Source organism: Ursus arctos, unplaced genomic scaffold, assembly GCF_023065955.2.
Source record: "Ursus arctos isolate Adak ecotype North America unplaced genomic scaffold, UrsArc2.0 scaffold_32, whole genome shotgun sequence".
Taxonomy (NCBI): domain Eukaryota; kingdom Metazoa; phylum Chordata; class Mammalia; order Carnivora; family Ursidae; genus Ursus; species Ursus arctos.
Window position 1 is genome coordinate 31,594,157 of NW_026623008.1, and position 21,233 is coordinate 31,615,389.

Sequence of the window (21,233 nt, forward strand, 5' to 3'; positions counted from 1 at the left end):
GCACAGTGAGGGGAGCCTGACAGTGTGAGGGAAGGATTGCTGGGTATGTGCTGCTGTGGCCCCGGAACAGGAATCAGGGGTTTCCTGGTGGAGCAAGTGTGTGGGTCCTGTCGTAATTATGTTCCAGCTGAAAGTCTCACTACCGAAAATTCTTTTCCATTAAGCAACTTTAATTGAAAACCTTACATCTGAAAATAAGTATGAGCAAAATTTATATTGAAATGAGGATTTGAGGATTGATGGTTTAACTGTGATGTTCATTCATTACATGTGTGATAAAGTGGGTGCGTGGCACTTACCAAAAATACGACAGGTGGGGCTCCCTTTGGGAGCACATATACTAAAATTAGAATGATCCAGAGAAAATTAACATGGCCCAGGTGCAAGAATGACATGCAAAGTCACGAAGCACTCTATAACTTTTAAATACTACATGTAATGAATTATGGAAACCACATAAGATTTAAGAATTATGAAAAAAGATGTAAGCGTCATGTATGTTCACACCATGTGATTTCACCCAGGGTAGAGATAAATCACTTTATGATAAGAAGGTAAAGTGTTTAGACTAATCACTGTCGCTCTTTCAATGTAGCATATTGTTACGCCAGCGTTCCTCCTCAAGACCCATGTCTGCTCAGATGCCTATGTTGGACCCAAAGACAGAAAAATCAAATCACTCTTTGCCGAAGAGTTCGGGCTGCAGCCCTCAGACCATACATCCTGTCACCGAAGTCTCCTTCTCCTCACTGTTTTCGTCGCCACAGCTCAGCTCTGCTCAGAAAGGCCAGAATAGACAGCAGAGTTTGGTCATTAGGTTATCAATCTTTTGAATTTATATTTTTCCGATTACATCAGTTGAACCTAGTAAGCTTCCATGGTTCGTACGCTCAGTTCTGAGCCCTCTAGGGGACCACCCGGTCTTCTTATATACCTTCTCTCCCCCCCAGTACCCTCAACACATGCACACACATGCACACCCGTGCACACACAGGCGTGCACCAGTGTGGGCAATGACATCTCCCTCAATTCTCCAAAAATGTGTGGTGCTTCTTTTCCCTGACCCTTTCCCGAGGGCACAGCACACATGGAGGGGCTTCCACACCAGCCCCGGGTTTCCCCTCATCTAGTCTTCCATGCAAGTTTGCCCCTCTCCACATACAGCTCATTTTCTGGAATTGGTTGGCATCACTGTCTGCTGATAGCTTCTTTCATGTTTCTGTTTGTGCCTATGGTTTTCTGCCCTTTGGAATGTCTTTCCTAAATTTTTTAAAGAGGCGCCTGGGTGGCTCAGTCAGTTAAGCTTCTGAGTTAAGTTCAGGTCAGGATCTCAGGGTCCTGGGATTGAGCCCTGTCTCCTGCTCCCTGCTCAGCGGGGACTCTGCTTCTCCCTCTCCTTCTGCCCCTCCCCCTGCTTCTGTTCATACACTCTCTCTCAAAAATAAATAAATAAATAAATAAATAAATAAATAAATAAATAAATAAATAAATAAAGAATCCTTTAAAAAAACAATACAAGAGAAATCAAGAGATAAAGGTGTATTATTAATCTACCATGGTTTTTTTTAAAGATTTTATTTTTAAGTAATCTTTACACCCAGCATGGGCTCGAACTCAAAGGCTTGAGATGCAGAGTCCCAGGTCTACCCACAGAGCCAGCCAGGGACCCAGGTCTACCATGTTTATTCAAATGTCTGAGAAAACTCTTATTATATATCCTTCCAATTGTTTAAAGTATATTTTTCACATGCATTTATATTTACACAGGTTGGAAAATAAAAATTACATTTTAAACCAAGTAAATAAAAAATTACTTTAAACCAAGAATATATAACTAACATAATAGGGAATATATTAGTATTCTGATCATAGCTCATTCATAAAATCTGCAGATAAGGAGATAATAATTAAGGAAGATTGAACAATAATGACAAAGTCTTGCACTGCAACACAGATATTGCTTTTCTATTATTCTTTATACAACTTCACTGACTCCCATACAGTCTCCCAAACCCATGATTTGTGGCTCTCTGTGAGAGGCTGTAAAACAGGAGGTAGAGAAATCTATAGGATTTCCCTCCCAGTGTCACGTATCGATCTATATTGTTGGGAAACATCAGTGCAAGAGCATTTCTCTCACCGTATTTTCTGGACACTGAGAATTATCTCACTTGAGTACTTACTGTCAGAAAGCCAACTGACCTATTTAACTGGTCAGGATATGACCTATTTCTTCAAATCTGTTTCTGCCCCCACCCCTTCATGGTGAATATCAGTCTGTGTTGGCCAGGTGATTTACTAGAAAAGAAAGCAGGGCAGAGGTCCCCGGACTCTCTTTTCCTTGCTCGGGTACATGTGTTCCTCATCCTTTCTTCCCTTCCCCTCTTTCTCTACTGAAACCTGGTTTGGGGCTGAAGCTCTCCCATCACCTCTCCTGCCACACTCTGTCAGGAAGGCACTGGACATCACCACCTTCTCAGACACCGTGTGTCTCTAAAAGTGTCACAGACACAGCAACACCCACCAGGGTGCCCTGAACAACTTGTGGGGCTGGACGTTCACTGCAAGGATGAGCAAGAGACCCCTTCATTGTTACGTGGTTTTACCATGAAATCGCTTACGCCCTGGCTGAGGGACTCCTGGCATCAAACTGTCCTCAGTGTCACTAAGGAACAGCTGGGGTGGGAATGTGACTTCTGGTTCCTATACTCTCGACATCTCTATGATTTTATAACAAGCAGACACTGGAGGACAGACAAGCACAGACTGAGCTGGAACGAGAGTGGCTCAGTCAGAGATGCTCAGCATCCAGGTCCCTGTTCTGCTCAGAGTTTGTGCTCAGCTCCCCCTGCAGTCCCCGTCACTGTGTCACTCAGGGCACAGTAGTACACAGCGGAATCTGATGCTTGCACTGAACCTTTCTCCAGGTGGAAGGATTTGGATTTGCTGTCCAAGGTGGCTTCAAATCCTTTATTGCTTCCCTTCTCCTGGTCCCTCGACACACTCAGGAGGAGCTGTGGGTCTTCTTCCGGATACTGGACATACCACAAAAGAGTGGGGTACAAAGTTGTGGTATAGGTACAGTTTATAGTCACGGAAGCCTCTTCTGAGAGGGACACTTGGCCTTCTGTCTGGGTCCCTGAGTCTCCATGGGTTTGTCCTGAGGAAAAAGAAAAGAGACCTGTGTCACCTTGGGCATAAAGCTCTTGGATAAAATTATAGTCAAAGCTTTTGCTGATACAAAAGAAGGAAGAATCCAAATTTTAAAAGACATTTACTCACCAAGCATTAAGAGTGCGACAGTCATGAAGCCTGCAGAACATTTCATCTTCGAGTGTCACCTAAATAATATTCTTCATTCGTACCATGAAGAAACATTGGAGGGACAGAGAAATGATCAATGCAAGCCCACATTTCACACAGGAAATGGGATTGTGCTGGGAAGCTGCGCCCCCTGGTGGACAGGGACTGAAATAGTGCATGTTGGCCAGAGTCCTTAAAACACTGAGAGACAACATGAGGCTGGGCATGCAATTGCTACTCCAGACCCCTTTATAAAATCCAAACCTTGGAGAAGCTACATTAATTCAAGAAGATGAATTAATGAAAATCTCATATATATGTAATTTTACAAAAAAATTATGAGGTCAGTGTCGGTCAATATGTTTTTAATGTTGGTCACAACTTCCAAATACTATAAAGAAGATGAGGTCTCTTAACTTTCTAACTTTTCTTAACCCTTTCATGTGTCTCCTGCATCCTATTAGAAATGCACATCAAATTCATGAGTATTTGATGTATTCATGTAATTCAAAAAAAATAGTGTAAGAAATACAATGTCTCACAGTAAAAAGACAATGTAAAAGCTAAGAAAAAATGCTTGGGAAGTCATCTGAATATACATTTCCAACTAAGAGCCTGATATAACCACCTCTTTAAAAAGATAAAGACAAAAGCATGGAAAAGTTCAATAATCCAATCTTAGTTACAGAAAATTTGGCACTAAATTTTGTAAAGAATCATTATGAATGATTGATTTTCCTGATCCGTGGAAACAAGATATATCAAAGTCAGGACAGCTGCCTGGTGCAACCAAATGATCTCTAGGGAGCACTTGCTATGATCCACCAGAGACAATACTTCACGCTGGGAATATACTGGACGCAACATTAAACAAACACTAGTGGGGAGACTTTTCTAGGATGGCTGACAATGGGGCTGTCCATGCCTTTCTGGGAGTCAAGGAAATCCCATAAAATCTGGAAGGTAGAATACACCCTGAAATACTGTCCTAAGGAAACATTTGAGTATCTCCGAAGGGATCTGACACAGTTGCGTTCCCTCCATGAGCTATGAGGGTGGACAGGTAATGGTATGTTATTTTCTACGTGGGTTGAACCAGTCTCTTGCCTGAAAGCCACAGCAATCACAAGAGTTAAATATCAACTGGATTTTGTGTTACTGCCTGTGCCATTTCAATTACTCTCTAGGTAGCAGAGGAAATTTCTCTGGGACAGTTAGGTAAGGTTAGGCCTCACACAGAAACTTCACTTCTCCTGTCACACACCAACCCTCTGGAAAAGTGGAAACATCAAATGGAATATTAACACTGAAATGAGTCACTGTAGCAGTTCCCCTTGAACTACTGCGGCCTGGTACAGCCTTAGCCCTCACGGCCCTGCATCCTTCCAAGTCCTGGGCTGTCTCATGATGGACTGCTCACTGTGGCCCACATAACTCAGATGCCCCAACCACACGCATTCCAACCTTCACAAACTGAACTAGACCCTCTTCCTTTCATCCCAGGTACAGACTGCTCTGTGGACAGTCATTTAATCACCATCACATGACCTAAACCTTTGGTGCTCTGAACAAAATCCCAGAAAAAGACTGCCCTTGAGATATATGAAATGACCTTATATATACAATTTATTACCAGTTTGGCAGATAAAGTAGGAGAAATGGATCCTTGGTTACATGTTTATCGACTAGTATGACATTATGCATCCTTCACTGACAGGAATTGAGAGAGTTACTTGTATTGGAGATCTTAAACTGAGGTTCTCTGGAGAATCAGCAGAAACAGCACACAGATAAGAGTACATGCAAGCATTGAAATACTTGTGCACGCACGTATTGAAATGAGCATGTAATTGCATAAAGCAGACAGTTCCACCCAGGCCATTAGAAGAGAACTCTCCTAGATGTTTGGAACCACCAATTTTAATCCTTTGCATTCTTTTGAGGTTATTTTGAAACTTTAGAGGTATTTTCCCATTTTAATGGTGAAGTGTTACATATTTCTGATTATCTTGACTTTGTTCTCCTATTAATAAAATAACTTGCATGCGCATAGCCTTTATTTGAGACAATACCCACCACGGTGCTGTAGTTCAGCTCAGCACAGCCATTGCCAGTGCGACAAAGTTTAAGAATTATTGCAGGGTTGCCTGGGTGGAGCAGTTGGTTAAGCACTAGGTTCTTGATTTCAAGCACAGGTTGAGATCTCAAGATCATGAGATTGAGCCCTGCATTGGGGTCCGTGCTCAGCAGGCAGCCCGTGTGGGATTCTCTCTCCCTCTTCTTGTGCTCCTCCCACTTGAGCTCTCTCTAAAATAAATGAAATAATTTTTTAAAAAATCACTGGATGTGTCATTTCATATGAACTCCTGGAAAAAACAAGTAATAACCATACCCTAATTGGCACTGCTAGAGAGTGAATCTTCATCAATTAAATTACCCTTAAAATGTGAAAAAGTATCTACTGATAAAAATTTAAGATGACGTTTGTACAACAAAACTCGTGCACAGCACGTGACTCATCTTGATTATATGAGCTGATCCAACCTTCAGCACCATCTCTGCGATATCAACTGGCAGACATATTTTGTAGACTATGTGTCAAGTCTCTAAAGGAATTCGAACACTTGAAATGATGAGCTATTCCTATGAAAATGACGTCAAAGTTCAAAATCTCAGTGGTAGGAAACACTGAGAGTGGTGACAGAGGTGAGGTCATGGGTGTGCCCGGTGGCATGTGGTTCCTCCCACCGAGACATGCAGTTCTCAAACGATTATGTGTTGCATGCTGCCATCAATTGGACGCTTTTAAAACACAAAAATATGAGGAGACCAATGTTGCGAGGAGTGGGGAATATGGAAGCGTGTAATGGCAGAAGAATGGCACAAGGGAGCTTGGGAGAGCAAAGAAACTATTCTGTACAGTGATTGTACGATGGTGACATGATCTATACAATGTGTTAAATTTCAAAATTCACAGAAATGGACACCAAAAATAGTGAATTTTCTACATAATTATTTTAAAATAAAAAATGTAGGGGCATCTGGTTTGCTCAGCTGGGTAAGGGTCTGCCGGGAGGTTGGGTCATAATCCTGGGTCCTGGGATGTGGTCCTGCATTGGGCTCCATGATCAGCCAGGAGTCTGCTTCTCCCTCTCCCGCCACCCCTCCCCCATTCCTGCACACCCCTTCTGTCTCTCTCTTTTTCTCTCAGATAAATTTAAAAAATCTTTTTAAAAACTCAATTGAGGTATTATAAATAAATAAATAATTTCAAGACTGACATCAAAATGGCAAAATAGGAATTTTCTACCATCTCCACCATCCCTTCCCCCAAAAAAACCAGTGATTTTCATAGTCATAACTAAACTACAGAGAGTGCCTGTGAAGAAGTCCAGAGAGGAGACACAGCACACCGTGGAACAGAACAATCTGAGATTGGACAGATTGAGGAGGGCACGAAGACCAATTTCACTTTACCCTCCTCACCCCCACCCATGTGACACAGCTCCGAGTCCAGAGAAACCTTCCAGCCTGTGATTTCCACATGGAGGGAAGTGAGAACATGTGAATGAACACATGGCCCTCCAGCTCCGGAGGAGGCTGCATGAGAAAAACCTCTTTCTAGCCCAGCCAGAACACTGAGGGGTACTGCTCACTGGGGAGCGGGGTGCACTTGGCAGAACAGCACCCAGGGCTTTTGGGGGGCAGTAAACCAACAGGGACCCAGAAACCATGGCACAGCCTCCATGGTTAGCCTGCAGCCCCCCACAGATGGTCCACGGGCACACATGACACTCAGTGCCTCACCCACACATCATCGCACCCTGCGACCTGCCACCAGCGCCCTCCGGGGCAGCAAGAGGGAGCTTCTGTAAGCAACTAGTGAGCATGTGCAGAAAGCAGCCCATCTCCTGGGTTGGAGAAACCACGCAGACGCAGTCAGCACCGGCCTGGAGAAAGCCAACGAAAGGGAGACTCTCAGCACCCAGTCTGGCCTCACAGGATGGAGAGAAGGCCCTGAAGTTGGTGCTCCGTGGTCCAGGCAGTAGGAGACAGACACACCCACCGCGTGAAGGTGTGAAGCCTGACCCTGTCTGGATCTGAGCTACGGACTCCCCGCACACTCCAGCTAAACCCTTGCTGCTTCCACTGCGCCAGTGCTCCTCTAAATAGGATCGAGCGTTCAAACCTGTAGCAACGGCACCCTCTGTCTCGCTTCTGACTTAAGAAGAAATGAACTGATAACATAGACGCAGGCTTCCTTCTGACCCCATTGTCAGGCTGGCAGGAAATAGGCCAATCAGGAGTCACGTTGCTTCTGCTGCGGGGAGCTGGGGGTACAAGGAGCCAGAGAATCGAGCCCATCCACGTCTTGGGCTACAGTCCTGACCTCCTTTGTTCTGTGTGATAGACTGAATTTAATCTGATGTGTTTCCCAATGAGAACAGCCAGTTAGCAATAACTCACAACCATAACTCAGCTAAGAGAAACCATTCTCACTGTGCCCATTGCCAGTTAGATCCACCGTTAGTTAGGAAGACTTAGAGGGACTTGACGGGAGCCTACCCTTGAGCAGGGGTGGAAGAATGAGGGAATTAAATATTTACACAACTTCTTTATTTCCTTTGACTTTTTTCCAACACTAGAGATACCACTTCTACTTCTTTTTTTTTTTTTTAAGAGCATTGTGGCTAGTAATGTTTAATTCTGTCAAACGTGAACACGTGGCAGGGAGGCTGGCAGCTGTCATCTCTACATTAGCCATTAGTCCAAATGCCTTTGTGCAATCTGCTAATACTAGTAAGGTGGCTGACACACGCATGTAAAAATTTCCCACATATCTCAGAAGGAAGATTTTCATTATAACGATAACAGAAAATTACAAGTCCAAGAATAAATTATCTTCAAACAACTGAGCTTTATTAAAAAAGAGATGCATATATGTGGAAAGAAACAGTATGTTGTAAAACAATCAAATAATCAGATATACAGAATAAGGATATTTCTTTTCAAAATCAATTTATAAGTTTAATTCAATCATAAAGCTTAAATTCAAATGATGAGTAAGTAGCAGAATTCTCCTTCTTTCTTTAACATCTACTGGTAATTAATTATGTGAAAAAGTTTGTGCTACTTACTAAAAATATACCAGTGAGTGAAATACAAAATTCTGTCTCCTAAATTCTATGAGAGGGTAATTGTGAACAGAGACCTACAAAATTTTGTAAACGAGAGTAGATTTCTGAGTTTTCTGAAACTCACATTGTCAAATCACTCCCTATCTTAATTTCCCTCAAATGCACAAATAGTACATACCACTCCCACACTTTAAAGGAAAACCTGTTCACAGTTTCTGAACAAGAAAGTGGTCAAAGCACATAGAAAATTTCAGCAGTCAACTTTGCGCCAAATACAGAGGAACAAAACTAATATGAAACCATAATTAATGAAAATACCTCACAGAGCTATTTTGAATCACAAGTTAAATGAAAACTTAAAAAAAAATAAAATTAAAAAAAAAAAAACCCAGATCGTTGAGGGAAAGATTTGATGAAGTAGGAAATGCTCAAATCAAAATCCATAAAGTGAAAAAATCATGAATGTAATTCTAATGAATCTTTGTAGAGACTAAAAGGAATATTAGCAATATTATCTGTTTACAGAATTATCACTTTCATGTTTCTACTTTCCATACTTCTATATTTGGCATGTGATGTTTTAGAATCAGAAAAATTAAAAATGCTATCTTTGAAACTAGTATTAAGTGCCCATTCATAATAAGGACTGTATTAGTGGTTATTTACAGCAGAAGACTCTGAATAGCCAATGTAAATTTTCTTAAAACCTGAATTTCAAAATAAAACATTACTAGCTCCATTCAAGTATCCACCAAAAAACAGTCATTCAACAAAATGTTCTAACCCTGTCTGCGTCATCTCCATCCTAATAGTCTTATTATATGCTTTTAACATCGAACACATTAGCTTCCACCTACAGACAGACAACAACACAAACGCTATCCTGGAAGGTCTGTGTCAAAGGCCAGGGGGCTGCCCCGGTGGCAGGTTGGAGTGCAGGCAGCAGGTGTCTGGGGAGCAGTGTGTGCTTGCCGCACAGAAGTACACAGCTGAGTCTTCAGGCTGCGAGTCTGCGATGTGCAGGGACAGATGTCTGGCCGTCTTATTCAGTAAGACAGTGAGCCTTTGGTCTTCTTTTGTGGTCATGCTTGAACGAATGTCTATAAGGAGCTGGGGACCTTTTCCAAGCTCTTGATTATACCAAGGGAAGTAGTCTGAGGCACTGTCTGAATAGCTGCAGTTGATGACAGAGCTGCGTCCCTGCCGCACACTCAGGGTAGAAGGCCGCTGCTCCACAGTCTCTCCTCGGCTGAGCCCTGTGCAGAAAGAAATGGTCAGAGAGAGGAGAAGAGATTCCAGGTTCTTACGCTTCTGAATGCTCTTTTCTACACTAACGGGGGAAACCTGAGTAAAGCCAGTCTTGACTTCTGAAGACCGTCCACTAATATCCTCCGTGTCCCATACTTGACAACTCACAGCTCAGCTGCAGCCACGAGAACATGATTAAAGCTCCCCTGGATGTCCTCATGGCTCCTCCCCGTTAGACCAGCTTCAGAACTGCAGCCTCCAGCCAGCTCAGCTCCTGCTCTTGTCAGGCCGTCCCCTTCCTCTAACAGAGGACTTTCCCACATGGTCCCCCAGCCAATGAGAAAAAGGCCCTGCTCCTGCCACAGTCTAGTGCACCAGATGCACAAAAACGAGCCTTCCACGTGTTCTGCGTCGGCACAGGTGCACTTCCGTCTGTGGTCACAGCGCTACTGACCTCACCGGGGAAATGTGCTTCTCCTCGCCTGTGCCTCTGAGGGGCTCACCTGCAGCAAGACGGCAATCAGTCAAGCAAATTATATGTTAGATCAGGGATGGAGTGCACAGCAAGAATGTGGAGGTCAAGATTTATACCTCTGCGCACCACTGAGTCACTGATAGTAAGTTGGAAAGATACAGATGTTACTGCTGTGTATTCCATGATAGGCCTGGTGCACATGTTTGAAATCAGGAAGGAATCATGATTCATTCTCTTAAAAAAGAAGTTAGAGAAACTTCCCTTTCTGCCAAATCTATCATTCTCATTTTTCATGGAGAAAACTCTTTGTAAAAGGAACGTGTAACCCAAGCTTAGAGTAAGAGAGAGAAGATCATTTGATATTTCAGATGCCTCTGATATGAGGCTCTGTTCCTCCTAGCTAGTCCTGCCCGTGACCTTGCTTTTTTTCAGAGGATCGAGAGTACCAACAGTCAAAATGTGGACTATTCCCTTACTTAAGATGACTAAAACAGAAAGTAAAGGACCAAATCTAAACAATAAGGGAGCAGGGGGGATAACTTCCATTAGTTCTTAATATTTCAACTATAAGAAACACTTAGACCCAAGACTGGACTAATTCACATAAAGAAATCCGACATGATTTAAGAAATCTTTTTGAATGCTATGTGTTTTATATTCTGGAAAGTACTGAAAGACAGAGTAGAAATTCAGATGAAACCTCAACCTGCAAACTCAGAAAATATAACCGCAAAAGTTTATTCGTGAAGTGATTTCATTATCTCAAATCAAAATAGATGGCATGTCCTCAAATACAATTACTGACTCATGGCCTCAGGACCATTTCCTCTAAAGTATCAGCCATCTATCCTGTCATACTTCCCACTCCCTGGCAACACTGCTTCACGTTCCATACTCCATCAGATTTCTCCTAAACGCCACTACAGTGTTCTTTCCCTGACACTCATTGATAAAGTTCTCCAGTCCTTGAGTTTCCAGAATTATCTCTCTCTACCAAAAACACTTTCTCACTCACATTAATTTCTGGAAATTTCTTTTTTTTTAAAAGATTTTATTTATTTATTCGACAGAGATAGAGACAGCCAGTGAGAGAAGGAACACAAGCAGGGGGAGTGGGAGAGGAAGAAGCAGACTCATAGCGGAGGAGCCTGATGTGGGGCTCGATCCCATAACGCCGAGATCACGCCCTGAGCTGAAGGCAGACGCCCAACCGCTGTGCCACCCAGGCGCCCCTAATTTCTGGAAATTTCTGATGACCTCTGTGAGAATAAATCCGGGGAAGCATAAATATTTCATGTACTCCAGGAATGGTACCAACAGGAAACTGGTCCTAAAGAACTGACCAGGAGAAAACGTCTCTGGGAATGAAGACTACCTCATTTCTAAAAGCAGAAGTCCCTTTCCTGTGATTCCTACTCATGAATCCTCTGAAATGACAAAGAATAAACTCATCTTCCTTCCACCTCTCCAACCCTGAAAGATTTAAAGGCAGCTATGGTGAAGATAGCTGCACATATATGAATATATGCACATATATGAAATTGTTTTTATGTTTGGAAAACTTCTTGATTCAGAGCATCTTCCATTCTCTCACCGGTTTCCCATAAAATAAGAATTCTCAAACTCTTCTCTGGGCAAATTTCCCTCTTCTCAGAGACCGATAAGACAACATTTGCTCTTGTGAGGTGTGACACTGACAACGAATGTAATGGTCTGAATATGGCCATTCATATGAATGACTCTCTTCCATGAGTTAACTATTGCAGAGAAACAGCCATTCTTGGAACAAAATTCCCAGCTCCATGATGATTTCATAGAATATTGCTTTACTTTTTGTTAAAGTGTTGGCCTAGAAAACCTTCATCTACCATCTTCATGGACTTCCAGCTACATGAGTCTTCATTCCAATGATCATTTTGCTGACAATGTGTGAAATATAGTCATTATAGTCATTGTGACTTCAAGGGATGTCCACCTGGGATAAGAAATGTATTTGCTATTTTGGGAAAAGTCCTTAGAAATGCATGTCGGTGTTCACACGGCACCACCACCTTTGGCTTTGTCCTACAGAAACAGTGAGAGATGCATGAGTTTGCTGGTAGAGTAACAGCTGCTCAGCCTGAGTCTCCCTTCCTGCCTAAGGTCTCAGACTTTTACACAAAGTGGACCTCTCCATTCAGGCATTGAAACTGATTGGACCACGGCTTTATCAGACCCAAACTGCAGAGATCTAAATGGCTGGGCTTGCATTAAACACTTTCTCTTTACGCAGCAGGATGGTCCCACAGCACAGAGGCAGGGGAAAGAATGTTTTAAAGGAAGTAGGAAACCCACTTTCTTTCTCACACAGCTCATTTAGTACCTAATTGTTCCATACTGTCATCTTGGTTACAGTCTCTGTTTTGTAAAATGAAGTTGGACTCAAGAATTTCTAAGGGCTCATCCAGCTCCAAATTCCTTTGATACTATAAAGCAAATATGTGTTGAGAACTGTCTGTGTGCAGTGTGGACTGGTGTCAGAGTGGGATGAAATTACCTGCATCATGGACCCCAAGTCCATTTTCACAACCACACAGGGTATAGTGGGTCTGAGGTTGACCCTGACCCTCTTCAGAATAGACACACAATCCTCAGGATGAGGTCCTGTTTGGGTTTTCATTTCTTCCATGAGATCAGTAAGGTGCCAAGGAGAACTAAATCCAAATTAACATGGAAAAAAATGGAACTTTATTCACTGAGTGGAAAGCCCTTTGTAGGCAGTGAGACCAGGGGCCTCCAAGGCTGAGCCATGGGTAAACAGGGTGTTCTTCTGCAGTTGTATTTCTTCTAGGTATCTGTTACATATTATTTATGTATCGTATGAAAAAAAGAAAGAATCTCCGCAGTGGAGACAACCGAGGGGAGGTGGGTGAGCTCACCAATATGAAAAGTTGGGAGCACTTTCTAAAACAGCCTAATTGCTTACTGGATTCTGGATTTCTCCATAAGACTTTAGTTTGGAGGTTCAAAATTTCCAGCCAGGGATACCTATACAAGTTTTGAGATTATTTCAAAATGAAAATGTAAGATCTTTATTCAAAAAGCAGGGAAAAGGTGTCAGTAGGTAATGTTACTTGGGGACCATTTTTTGAAAATGCTTTAAGTCTTCATGCATATTAGTTTCATGTCTCTCAATTTAATTTTTTAAAGACTTTATTATTTTCAAACATTTCAACCAGGTTCCAAGATAATGAGGCAGGTGTCCTGAGGTCCCAGTGCACCGCTGCCCCCGCACGGGTATCGCCTCTTCCACGGTCAACTCCCCCGGACACCTTCCACCACGGACTAGCCTACACTGCCACGTCAGGTCGCCCAAAGCCCACAGTTTACCTGGGGTTCACTCCTGCTGTTGTTCATTCTGTGGGTGTGAACAAATGTAAGTACGTGTCCACCATTGTCGTTTTGGAGATGTGGGCTCACTGCCCTGACCATGCTCTGTGCTCTTCATCCCTGCTGCTCCGCTCAACCCTTGGCATCCACAGTCTTTTACTCCTTCTATAGTTTTGCTTCTTCCAGAAAGTCATAGAATTGGAATCATACTATATGTAGACTTTCCAGATGGTCTTTTTTCTCTTAGTAAAATGCATATAAAGTCTCCTTATGCCTTCATCACTTCATGGCTCATCTCTTTTTTGCACCAAATCATATTCCATCTTGGATGGACCACCATTTGTTTATTCATTCACTTATTGAAGGACATGCTGTGAACTGCCAAGTTTGGCAATTGTGAATAAACTGCCGTAAAACACCTGTGTACAAATCTGTGTGTGGACATAAGTTTTCAACCCCTTTGGGTAAATACTCAGGAAGCCACTGCTGGATCGGACTGTAAGACTGTGTTTAGTTGTATAAGAAACTGCCAAACAGCTTTATTGAAACATCCCCGCAAACACTTTCCTTTTGTGGTAATTTCCCAACAATATTTACTGCACCCTTTGCTGACATCGAAACCCCAGCTAGTCCAAAGCAGGCACAGACCCCAGGTGGCCCTGCCCCCTACTCAGCGCACACACCACCTGCCGTGACCCAGACCTGGAGCCTCCTGCCTGTGTCCTGCTGCCCCATGCATCTCTCTGCTCAGGCACTTGCTCCTCCCACTCACGGACTCACTTAGAAAGGACAAGGACAAAGATTAAATTACTATGAATTTCAAGACAGTGAGGGCCCAGCATTAAATCAAGGGCAGGCTTCCTTGGGAGAGCGGGGGGCTGTGTAACTGCCCAGGTCCCCTCTTCAAGAAGCTGGCTGCTCCCAGCTTTGGGAGTCTGCCCGTTTACCTCCATCTGAATTTTCGGGGCACAGGCCTTCCTATCAATGCCCTTTCATCAACATAAACAACAGCAGGCTGGAATTCAGTGTGTGCTGTAATCATTCCACATGCAAGTTTCAGCTTAAGGTTTGGGGTCAGCAGTCTTTGTCTCTGGTTACAACAGAGATGGGGATGTTTAGGGTAATCCTGGAAGTTTTTTGCTTCCTTTCCCAAACTGGGAATGATGTTACAAAATCATGAGTAATAGAGTCATTCAAAATGCAAGGAATAGCAATGGATTTTCATGGAACAGAAAAAAAATCTCATGGTAAGTGTTTTTTACACGATACCAATTAAATTAAAAAAAAATAGACATCACAGGTCTTACCTGTTAGAATGGCCAAAATCCAAAACACTAACACCACCAAATGCTGGTGTCAAAAACTCAGAAATAGTCCAGGTCAATCCAATGAATTTCACCAAAGTGTTAATTAGTACAAGTGTTATGTGCACATCCCAAAAAGAGAGTTCATGAGTTGGGAGCACTCAAACCTAACCATGGAATGGAGCTCAGGGGTATATTGTCGGAAAGCAGTTTGTATAGTGAGGAGACCGGAGCGTATCTTCTTCACAGTGACTGGTTATAATACCAGAGTTGCTGTAACTGATATCAGAGATGGCTCAGTGGGTGCCTCACATCAAACTTAGGAAACAGTTCAAGTTTCGCTTAGGATTTCCAAAGGCACAGCCAAAACGATGCAGGTCAAGTTGGTCTGACAAAATAAACTAAATCAAGCTTTATTTGTAGGACTAAACTGATTTGGAAGTGATCTTTGCCCAGGGAATTTTCAAGGCTTATCTGTTTGGATTTTATTTAATACCAGCAAGGCTGTCCGGCAACAGGAAACCTCATTTATGGCTGACGGGAATGCACAATGGTAACACCGCATTGGAACACAAGACTAGCAGTTTCTTACACAACTACACAGACTCCTACCAAATGATCTAGCGATGACAATCTTTAGTGTTTACCCAAATGGCTGGAAATTCTGCTACACAAAAACTTGCACACAAATGTTTATAGCAGCTTAATTCATTTTTGACAAAACATGAGAGCAACCAAGATGTCCTTCGGTAGAAGAAAGGGTAAGTAAACTATGGTATAGCCAGACAAGCTGAATCTTATTCAGTGCTAAAAAGAAACGAGCTATCAAGCCATGGAGAGATGTGGAGGAAACTTACATGCATATTTCTTTTTTAAAAAATAATATTTCTTTTGTTATATTAATCACCATACAGTACATCCCCAGTTCTTGATACAATGTTCCATGATTCATTACTTGCATATAACACCCAGTGCACCATGCAATACATGCCCTCCTTAATATCCATCACCGGCCCATCCCAATCCCCCACCCCCCCTCCCCTCTGAAGCCCTCAGTTTGTTTCCCAGAGTCCACAGCCTCTAATGGTTCATTCCCCCTTCTGTTTACTCCCCATTCATTCTTCCCTTCCTTCTCCTACGGATCTTCCTATTTCTTGGAGCCAATCTGAAAAGGCTGTATTCTGTTTGATACCCACTATAGGACATTCTGAAAAAGGTAAAACTATGGAGACAGTAAAAAGATCAGTGGTTGCCAGGGGTTAGAGGGAGGAAGGGAAAAACTTCTTTAAGTAAAGGAATGTTGAACTGATGAGCAAAAATTAAAAGCATAGTAATACACAAGATGAGGGGAAATTATTTATGTGCTCCTCTCAATTCCTCAAAGACCAACTTGCAGTGTTGTGCTGGGTTTAGAAGTGATCATTGCTTCTTATAAAGGGCCGAGGAGTACACGGTTGTTCTGTGACTTAGACAGTTTCTCATGTGGCCCACGTAATTTATTCCCTCCACCTCAATACCTTCAACACACACACACACACACACACACACACACACACACACACACCCCAACGTGGGCAACACCATCTTCCTCAATTATCCAAACTATGTGGTACTTCTTTTCCCTGACCCTTTCCTGAGGGCACAGCACACACCAAGTTGCTTCCACACCAGCCCTGGGTTTCCCCTTCTCTAGTCTTTCTTTCTTTTTTTTTTTTTTAAGATTTTATTTATTTATTTGACGGAGAGAGAGACAGCCAGCGAGAGAGGGAACACAAGCAGGGGGAGTGGGAGAGGAAGAAGCAGGCTCATAGCGGAAGAGCCTGATGTGGGGCTCGATCCCGTAACGCCAGGATCACGCCCTGAGCCAAAGACAGACGCTTAACTGCTGTGCCACCCAGGAGCCCCAACCCTTCTCTAGTCTTTCATGCAAGTCTTTGCCCCTCTCCATCTACAGCTCATTTTCTAAAATTAGTTGGTGTCACTGCCTGCTAGGAGCTTCTTTTCTATTTCTCTCTGTGTTTGCAGCTTTCTGCCCTTTCAGATATCTTTACTATCTTTTTTAATAGAGTTTTAGAAAAATCAAGAGGTAAACATGCATTATTAATCTAGCATGGGTTTTTTTTAAAGATTTTATTTTTAAGTAGTCTCAACACCCAACATGGGGCTCGAACTTACAACCACGAGATCCAGAATAGCAGCTCTACCTTCTGAGCTCACAGTAACCCTAGTCTACCATTTTATCCAAATGTCCGAGAAAAATCCTTATTATATACCTTTTTGAATTGTTTCAAGTACATTCTGACATGTAGTTATATTGATAGAGGTTTCAAAAAAGTTTATATTTTAAACCAATAAAAAATTGATTTAAACCAAGAATATACACTAATATATAGGGAAATGTATTAATATTCTAATCACAGCTCATTCATAAAATCTACTGAAGTGGATAATAATTAAAGAAGATCACCAGGCACCTGGGTGGCTCAGTTGGTTAAGCAACTGACTCTTGCATTTGGCTCAGGTCATGATCTCAGAATCCTGAGATCAAGCCCCATGTCAGGCTCCCCGCTCAATGAGGAGTCTGCTTGAGATTTTCTCCCCACCTCCCGCACCCCCCAAATCCCCCCCCCACATGCTCTGGCTGTCTCTCACTCTCTTTCTAAAGTAAACAGATAAGACCTTAAAAATATTTTAAAAAATAAAGAAGATTGCAGCCTTTTTGGCAAAGTCTTGCACTGCAATACAGACAACTGCTTTTCTATTATTCTTTGTACAACTTCACTTATCCCCCATACAGTCTCCCAATCCCATGATTTGTGGCTCCCTGTGACAGCTTGCAAAACAAGAATTAGAGACATCTATAGGATCTCCCCCTCAGTGTCGCCTATCTATTTATATTGTTAGGAAACATCAGTGCAAGAGCATTTTCTCTCACCGTATTTCCTAGGCTCTGAGAAGGATCTCCTTGAGTTCCTACTGTCAGAAAGCCAATTGATCTATTTAACTGGCTAGCCATGACCCACTTCCTCCATTCTGTTTCTGCCTCTACTTCTTCAGTTGAAAATCAGCCTGTGTTTACCACCTGATTTACTCGAAAATAAACCAGGGCTGAGGTCCTGGGCTTCTCTTTTCCTTGCTCGGGTACATGTGTTCTTCCTCCTTTCTTCCCTTCCCCTCTTTCTCTACTAAAACCTGGTTTGAGGCTGAAGTTCTGCCATCACCTCTCCTGCCACACTCTGTCAGGAAGACACTGGGCAGAGGCCACCTTCTCAGACACACCGTGTGCCTCTAAAAGTTTCACAGACACAGCAACACCCACCAGGATACCCTGAACAACTTGTGGGGCTGGATGTTCACTGCAAGGATGAGCAAGAGACCATGTGATTTTACCTGGAAATTACCTACTCCCTAGCTGAGGGACTCTTGGCATCAAACTCTCCTCAGTGTCACTAAGGAACAGCTGGGGTGGGGATGTGACTTCTGGTTCCTATAATCTCGGCGTCTCTATGATTTTGTATCAAGCAGACACTGGGGGACAGACAACCACAGACTGAGCTGGAACCAGAGTGGCTCAGTCAGAGACGCTCAGCATCCAGGCCCCTGTTCTGCTCAGAGTTTGCACTCAGCTCCCCCTGCAGTCCCCGTCACTGTGTCATTCATGGCACAGTAGTACACAGCTGAATCTGACACTTGCACTGAGCCTTTCTCCAGGTGGAAGGATTTGGAATCTTTGTCATAGGTGGCTTCAAATCCTTTGTTGATTCCCTTCTCCTTCTCCTTCATGGCTTTCAGGAGGAGCTGTAGACCTTCTCCTGGATACTGGACATACCAGAAAAGAGTGGGGGACCATGTCGTTGAAAAAGTACAGTTTATAGTCATGGAAGCCTTTTCTGAGAGGGTCAGTTGGCCTTCTGTCTGGGTCACTGAGTCTCCATGGGTTTGTCCTGAGGAAAAAGAAGAGACCTGTGTCACCTGGGCATAAAACTCTTGAATAAAATTATAGTCAAAAGTTTTCTGACAGGGGCGCGTGGGTGGCTCAGTTGTTAAGCGTCTGCCTTCAGCTCAGGGCGTGATCCCAGAGTCCTGGGATCGAGCCACGTGTCGGGCTCCTCCGCTGGGAGCCTGCTTCTTCCTCTCCCACTCCCCCTACTTGTGTTCCCTTTCTATCTGGCTGTCTCTCTGTCAAATAAATAAATAAAATCTTTTAAAAAAAAGTTTTCTGACACTTGGAAGAAAGAATCCAAGTTTTAAGAGGCATTTTACTTACCAAGCATTAAGAGTACCACAGTCACGAAGCCTGGAGAACACTTCATCTCTGCAGTGTCACCTAAATAATGTTCTTCTTTCTTACCATGAAGAAGCTTTGGATTGACAGAGAAATGAACAGTGCAAGCCCACGTTTCACACAGGAAATGTGGTTGTGATGGGAAGCTGCGCCCCCTGGTGGATGGGGACTGAGTGCGTGCGTGTTGGCCAGAGTCCTCCCCAAGTCACCATGTGTTTCATCCCTGACTTCATGAGGCACATGTCAGTCTTCAGGTGCCCCTGGAATTCTGAACAGCAATCCTGCCCTCTCAGATCTATTTTGTTCTTGAGACACTACCTGATATGGAAGGTCTTTAACACAGCATCGCAGGGCGTTTCTGTAGGTGGGAGGATAATAATCTTCTAAGCATCTTACTACAGTGCTTCATATTCTCATGTGCCATGTGGGCCAGCCTGTAACCCACCGACTGCCAGAAATGGGTTGGGGTTGAACATGGAAAAAGTAATAGGAAGTCAGGACATTGCTGAGTGATTCTTCGTTTTTGGTACTGTGCCCCAATATTTAGAACTGTGACTGTCATTTTTTTAAGCACTCCCTAAATAATTGTTAAATTAAACAGAAATGAACAAATGGCCTTTAATTGGTATACAGTATTTACTGGGTCCTAAAATAATACCAATTATAAGGAATACTTATCTTTTTAATGAAGGCTTTCAGAAGAAAAGTCACACTATTTTATAGTCAATAATTTTAATAGTCAAATATTCCGGAAAATCAGAATTGTTCAATGGTGGAATATATGAATTCTAGACAGAAGAAACATCATAAATGAAGTTGAATCCCACAGAATGATCTCAGATTCTTTTTTTTTTAAGATTTATTTATTTATTTTCGAGAGGGAGAGGAGAAAGCGAGGGGTGAGGCAATGGGAGAGGGAGAGGGAAAGTGGACTCCTCGCTGAAATTGCAGCCTGATGCAGGACTTGATCTCAAGACCCTGAGATCATAACTTCAACCAAAACCAAGAGTTCAGGGCCCTGGGTATCTCAGTCGGTTAAGCGTCTGCCTTCATGTCAATTCATGATCCCAGGGTCCTGGGATGGAGCAGCACGTCAGTCTCCTTTTTTGGTGGGAAGCCTGCTTCTCCCTCTCCCTCTGCTGCTTCCCTTGCTTGTTCCCTCTCTCTCTCTTCCAAATAAATAATGTAATCTTAAAAAACAAAAACATAAAACAAGAGTTGGATGCTTAACACACTGAGCTACTCAGGCACCCGAATCTGTGATTATTCTCTTATGTTCTCCCTGTTCTGTTGACTCCAGCATAAGGTGACTATTTTATGTGAGTTAAGAATGGGTCATCTCCATCCTAATCTTATCATATGCTTTTAATGCCTAACATATTAGCTTCCACTTGCAGACCAGCAAAGGACAAACGTTATACTGGAAGGTCTGTGTCAAAGGCCAGGGGGCTGCCCCGGTGGCAGGTTGGAGTGCAGGCAGCAGGTGTCTGGGGAGCAGTGTGTGCTTGCCGCACAGAAGTACACAGCTGAGTCTTCAGGCTGCGTGTCTGCGATGTGCAGGGACAGATGTCTGGCCGTCCTGTTCAGTAAGACAGTGAGCCTTTGGTCTTCTTTTGTGGTCATAGTTGAATGAATGTCTATAAGGAGCTGGGGACATTTTCCAAACTCTTGCTTATACCAAGAGAAGTAATGTGAGGCACTGTCTGAATAGCTGCAGTTGATGACAGAGCTGCGTCCCTGCTGCACACTCAGGGTAGAAGGCCGCTGCTCCACAGTCTCTCCTCGGCTGAACCCTGTGCAGAAAGAAAAGGTCAGAGACAGGAGAAGAGATTCCAGGTTCTTACCCGTCCGAATGCTCTTTTCTACACTAACGGGGGAAACCTGAGTAAAGCCAGACTTGACTTCTGAAGACCGTCCACTAATATCCTCCGTGTCCCATACTTGACAACTCACAGCTCAGCTGCAGCCACGAGAACACGATTAAAGCTCCCCTGGATGTCCTCATGGCTCCTCCCCATTAGACCAGCTTCAGAACTGCAGCCTCCAGCCAGCTCAGCTCCTGCTCTTGTCAGGCCGTCCCCTTCCCCTAACAGAGGACTTTCCCACATGGT

The 21,233-nt window shown here is 43.3% G+C and overlaps 1 non-coding gene and 2 gene segments (V, D, J or C); 1 reads left to right on the plus strand and 2 right to left on the minus strand.

Moving 5' to 3' along the window:
• Positions 1-318: 318 nt before the first annotated feature.
• Positions 319-423, plus strand: LOC113249595 (U6 spliceosomal RNA). Its single transcript, XR_003313833.2, has one exon. It is a non-coding gene; the product is annotated as a U6 spliceosomal RNA (small nuclear RNA).
• Positions 424-2,825: 2,402 nt separating this feature from the next.
• LOC130542294 (T cell receptor alpha variable 9-2-like) lies at positions 2,826-3,363 on the minus strand. The segment is given in 2 exon segments: positions 2,826-3,160; positions 3,283-3,363. Coding segments are annotated over 2 exon segments (381 nt in total).
• Positions 3,364-18,446: 15,083 nt separating this feature from the next.
• Positions 18,447-19,186, minus strand: LOC130542295 (T cell receptor alpha variable 9-2-like). The segment is given in 2 exon segments: positions 18,447-18,781; positions 19,105-19,186. Coding segments are annotated over 2 exon segments (381 nt in total).
• Between the last annotated feature and the right edge of the window lie 2,047 nt (positions 19,187-21,233).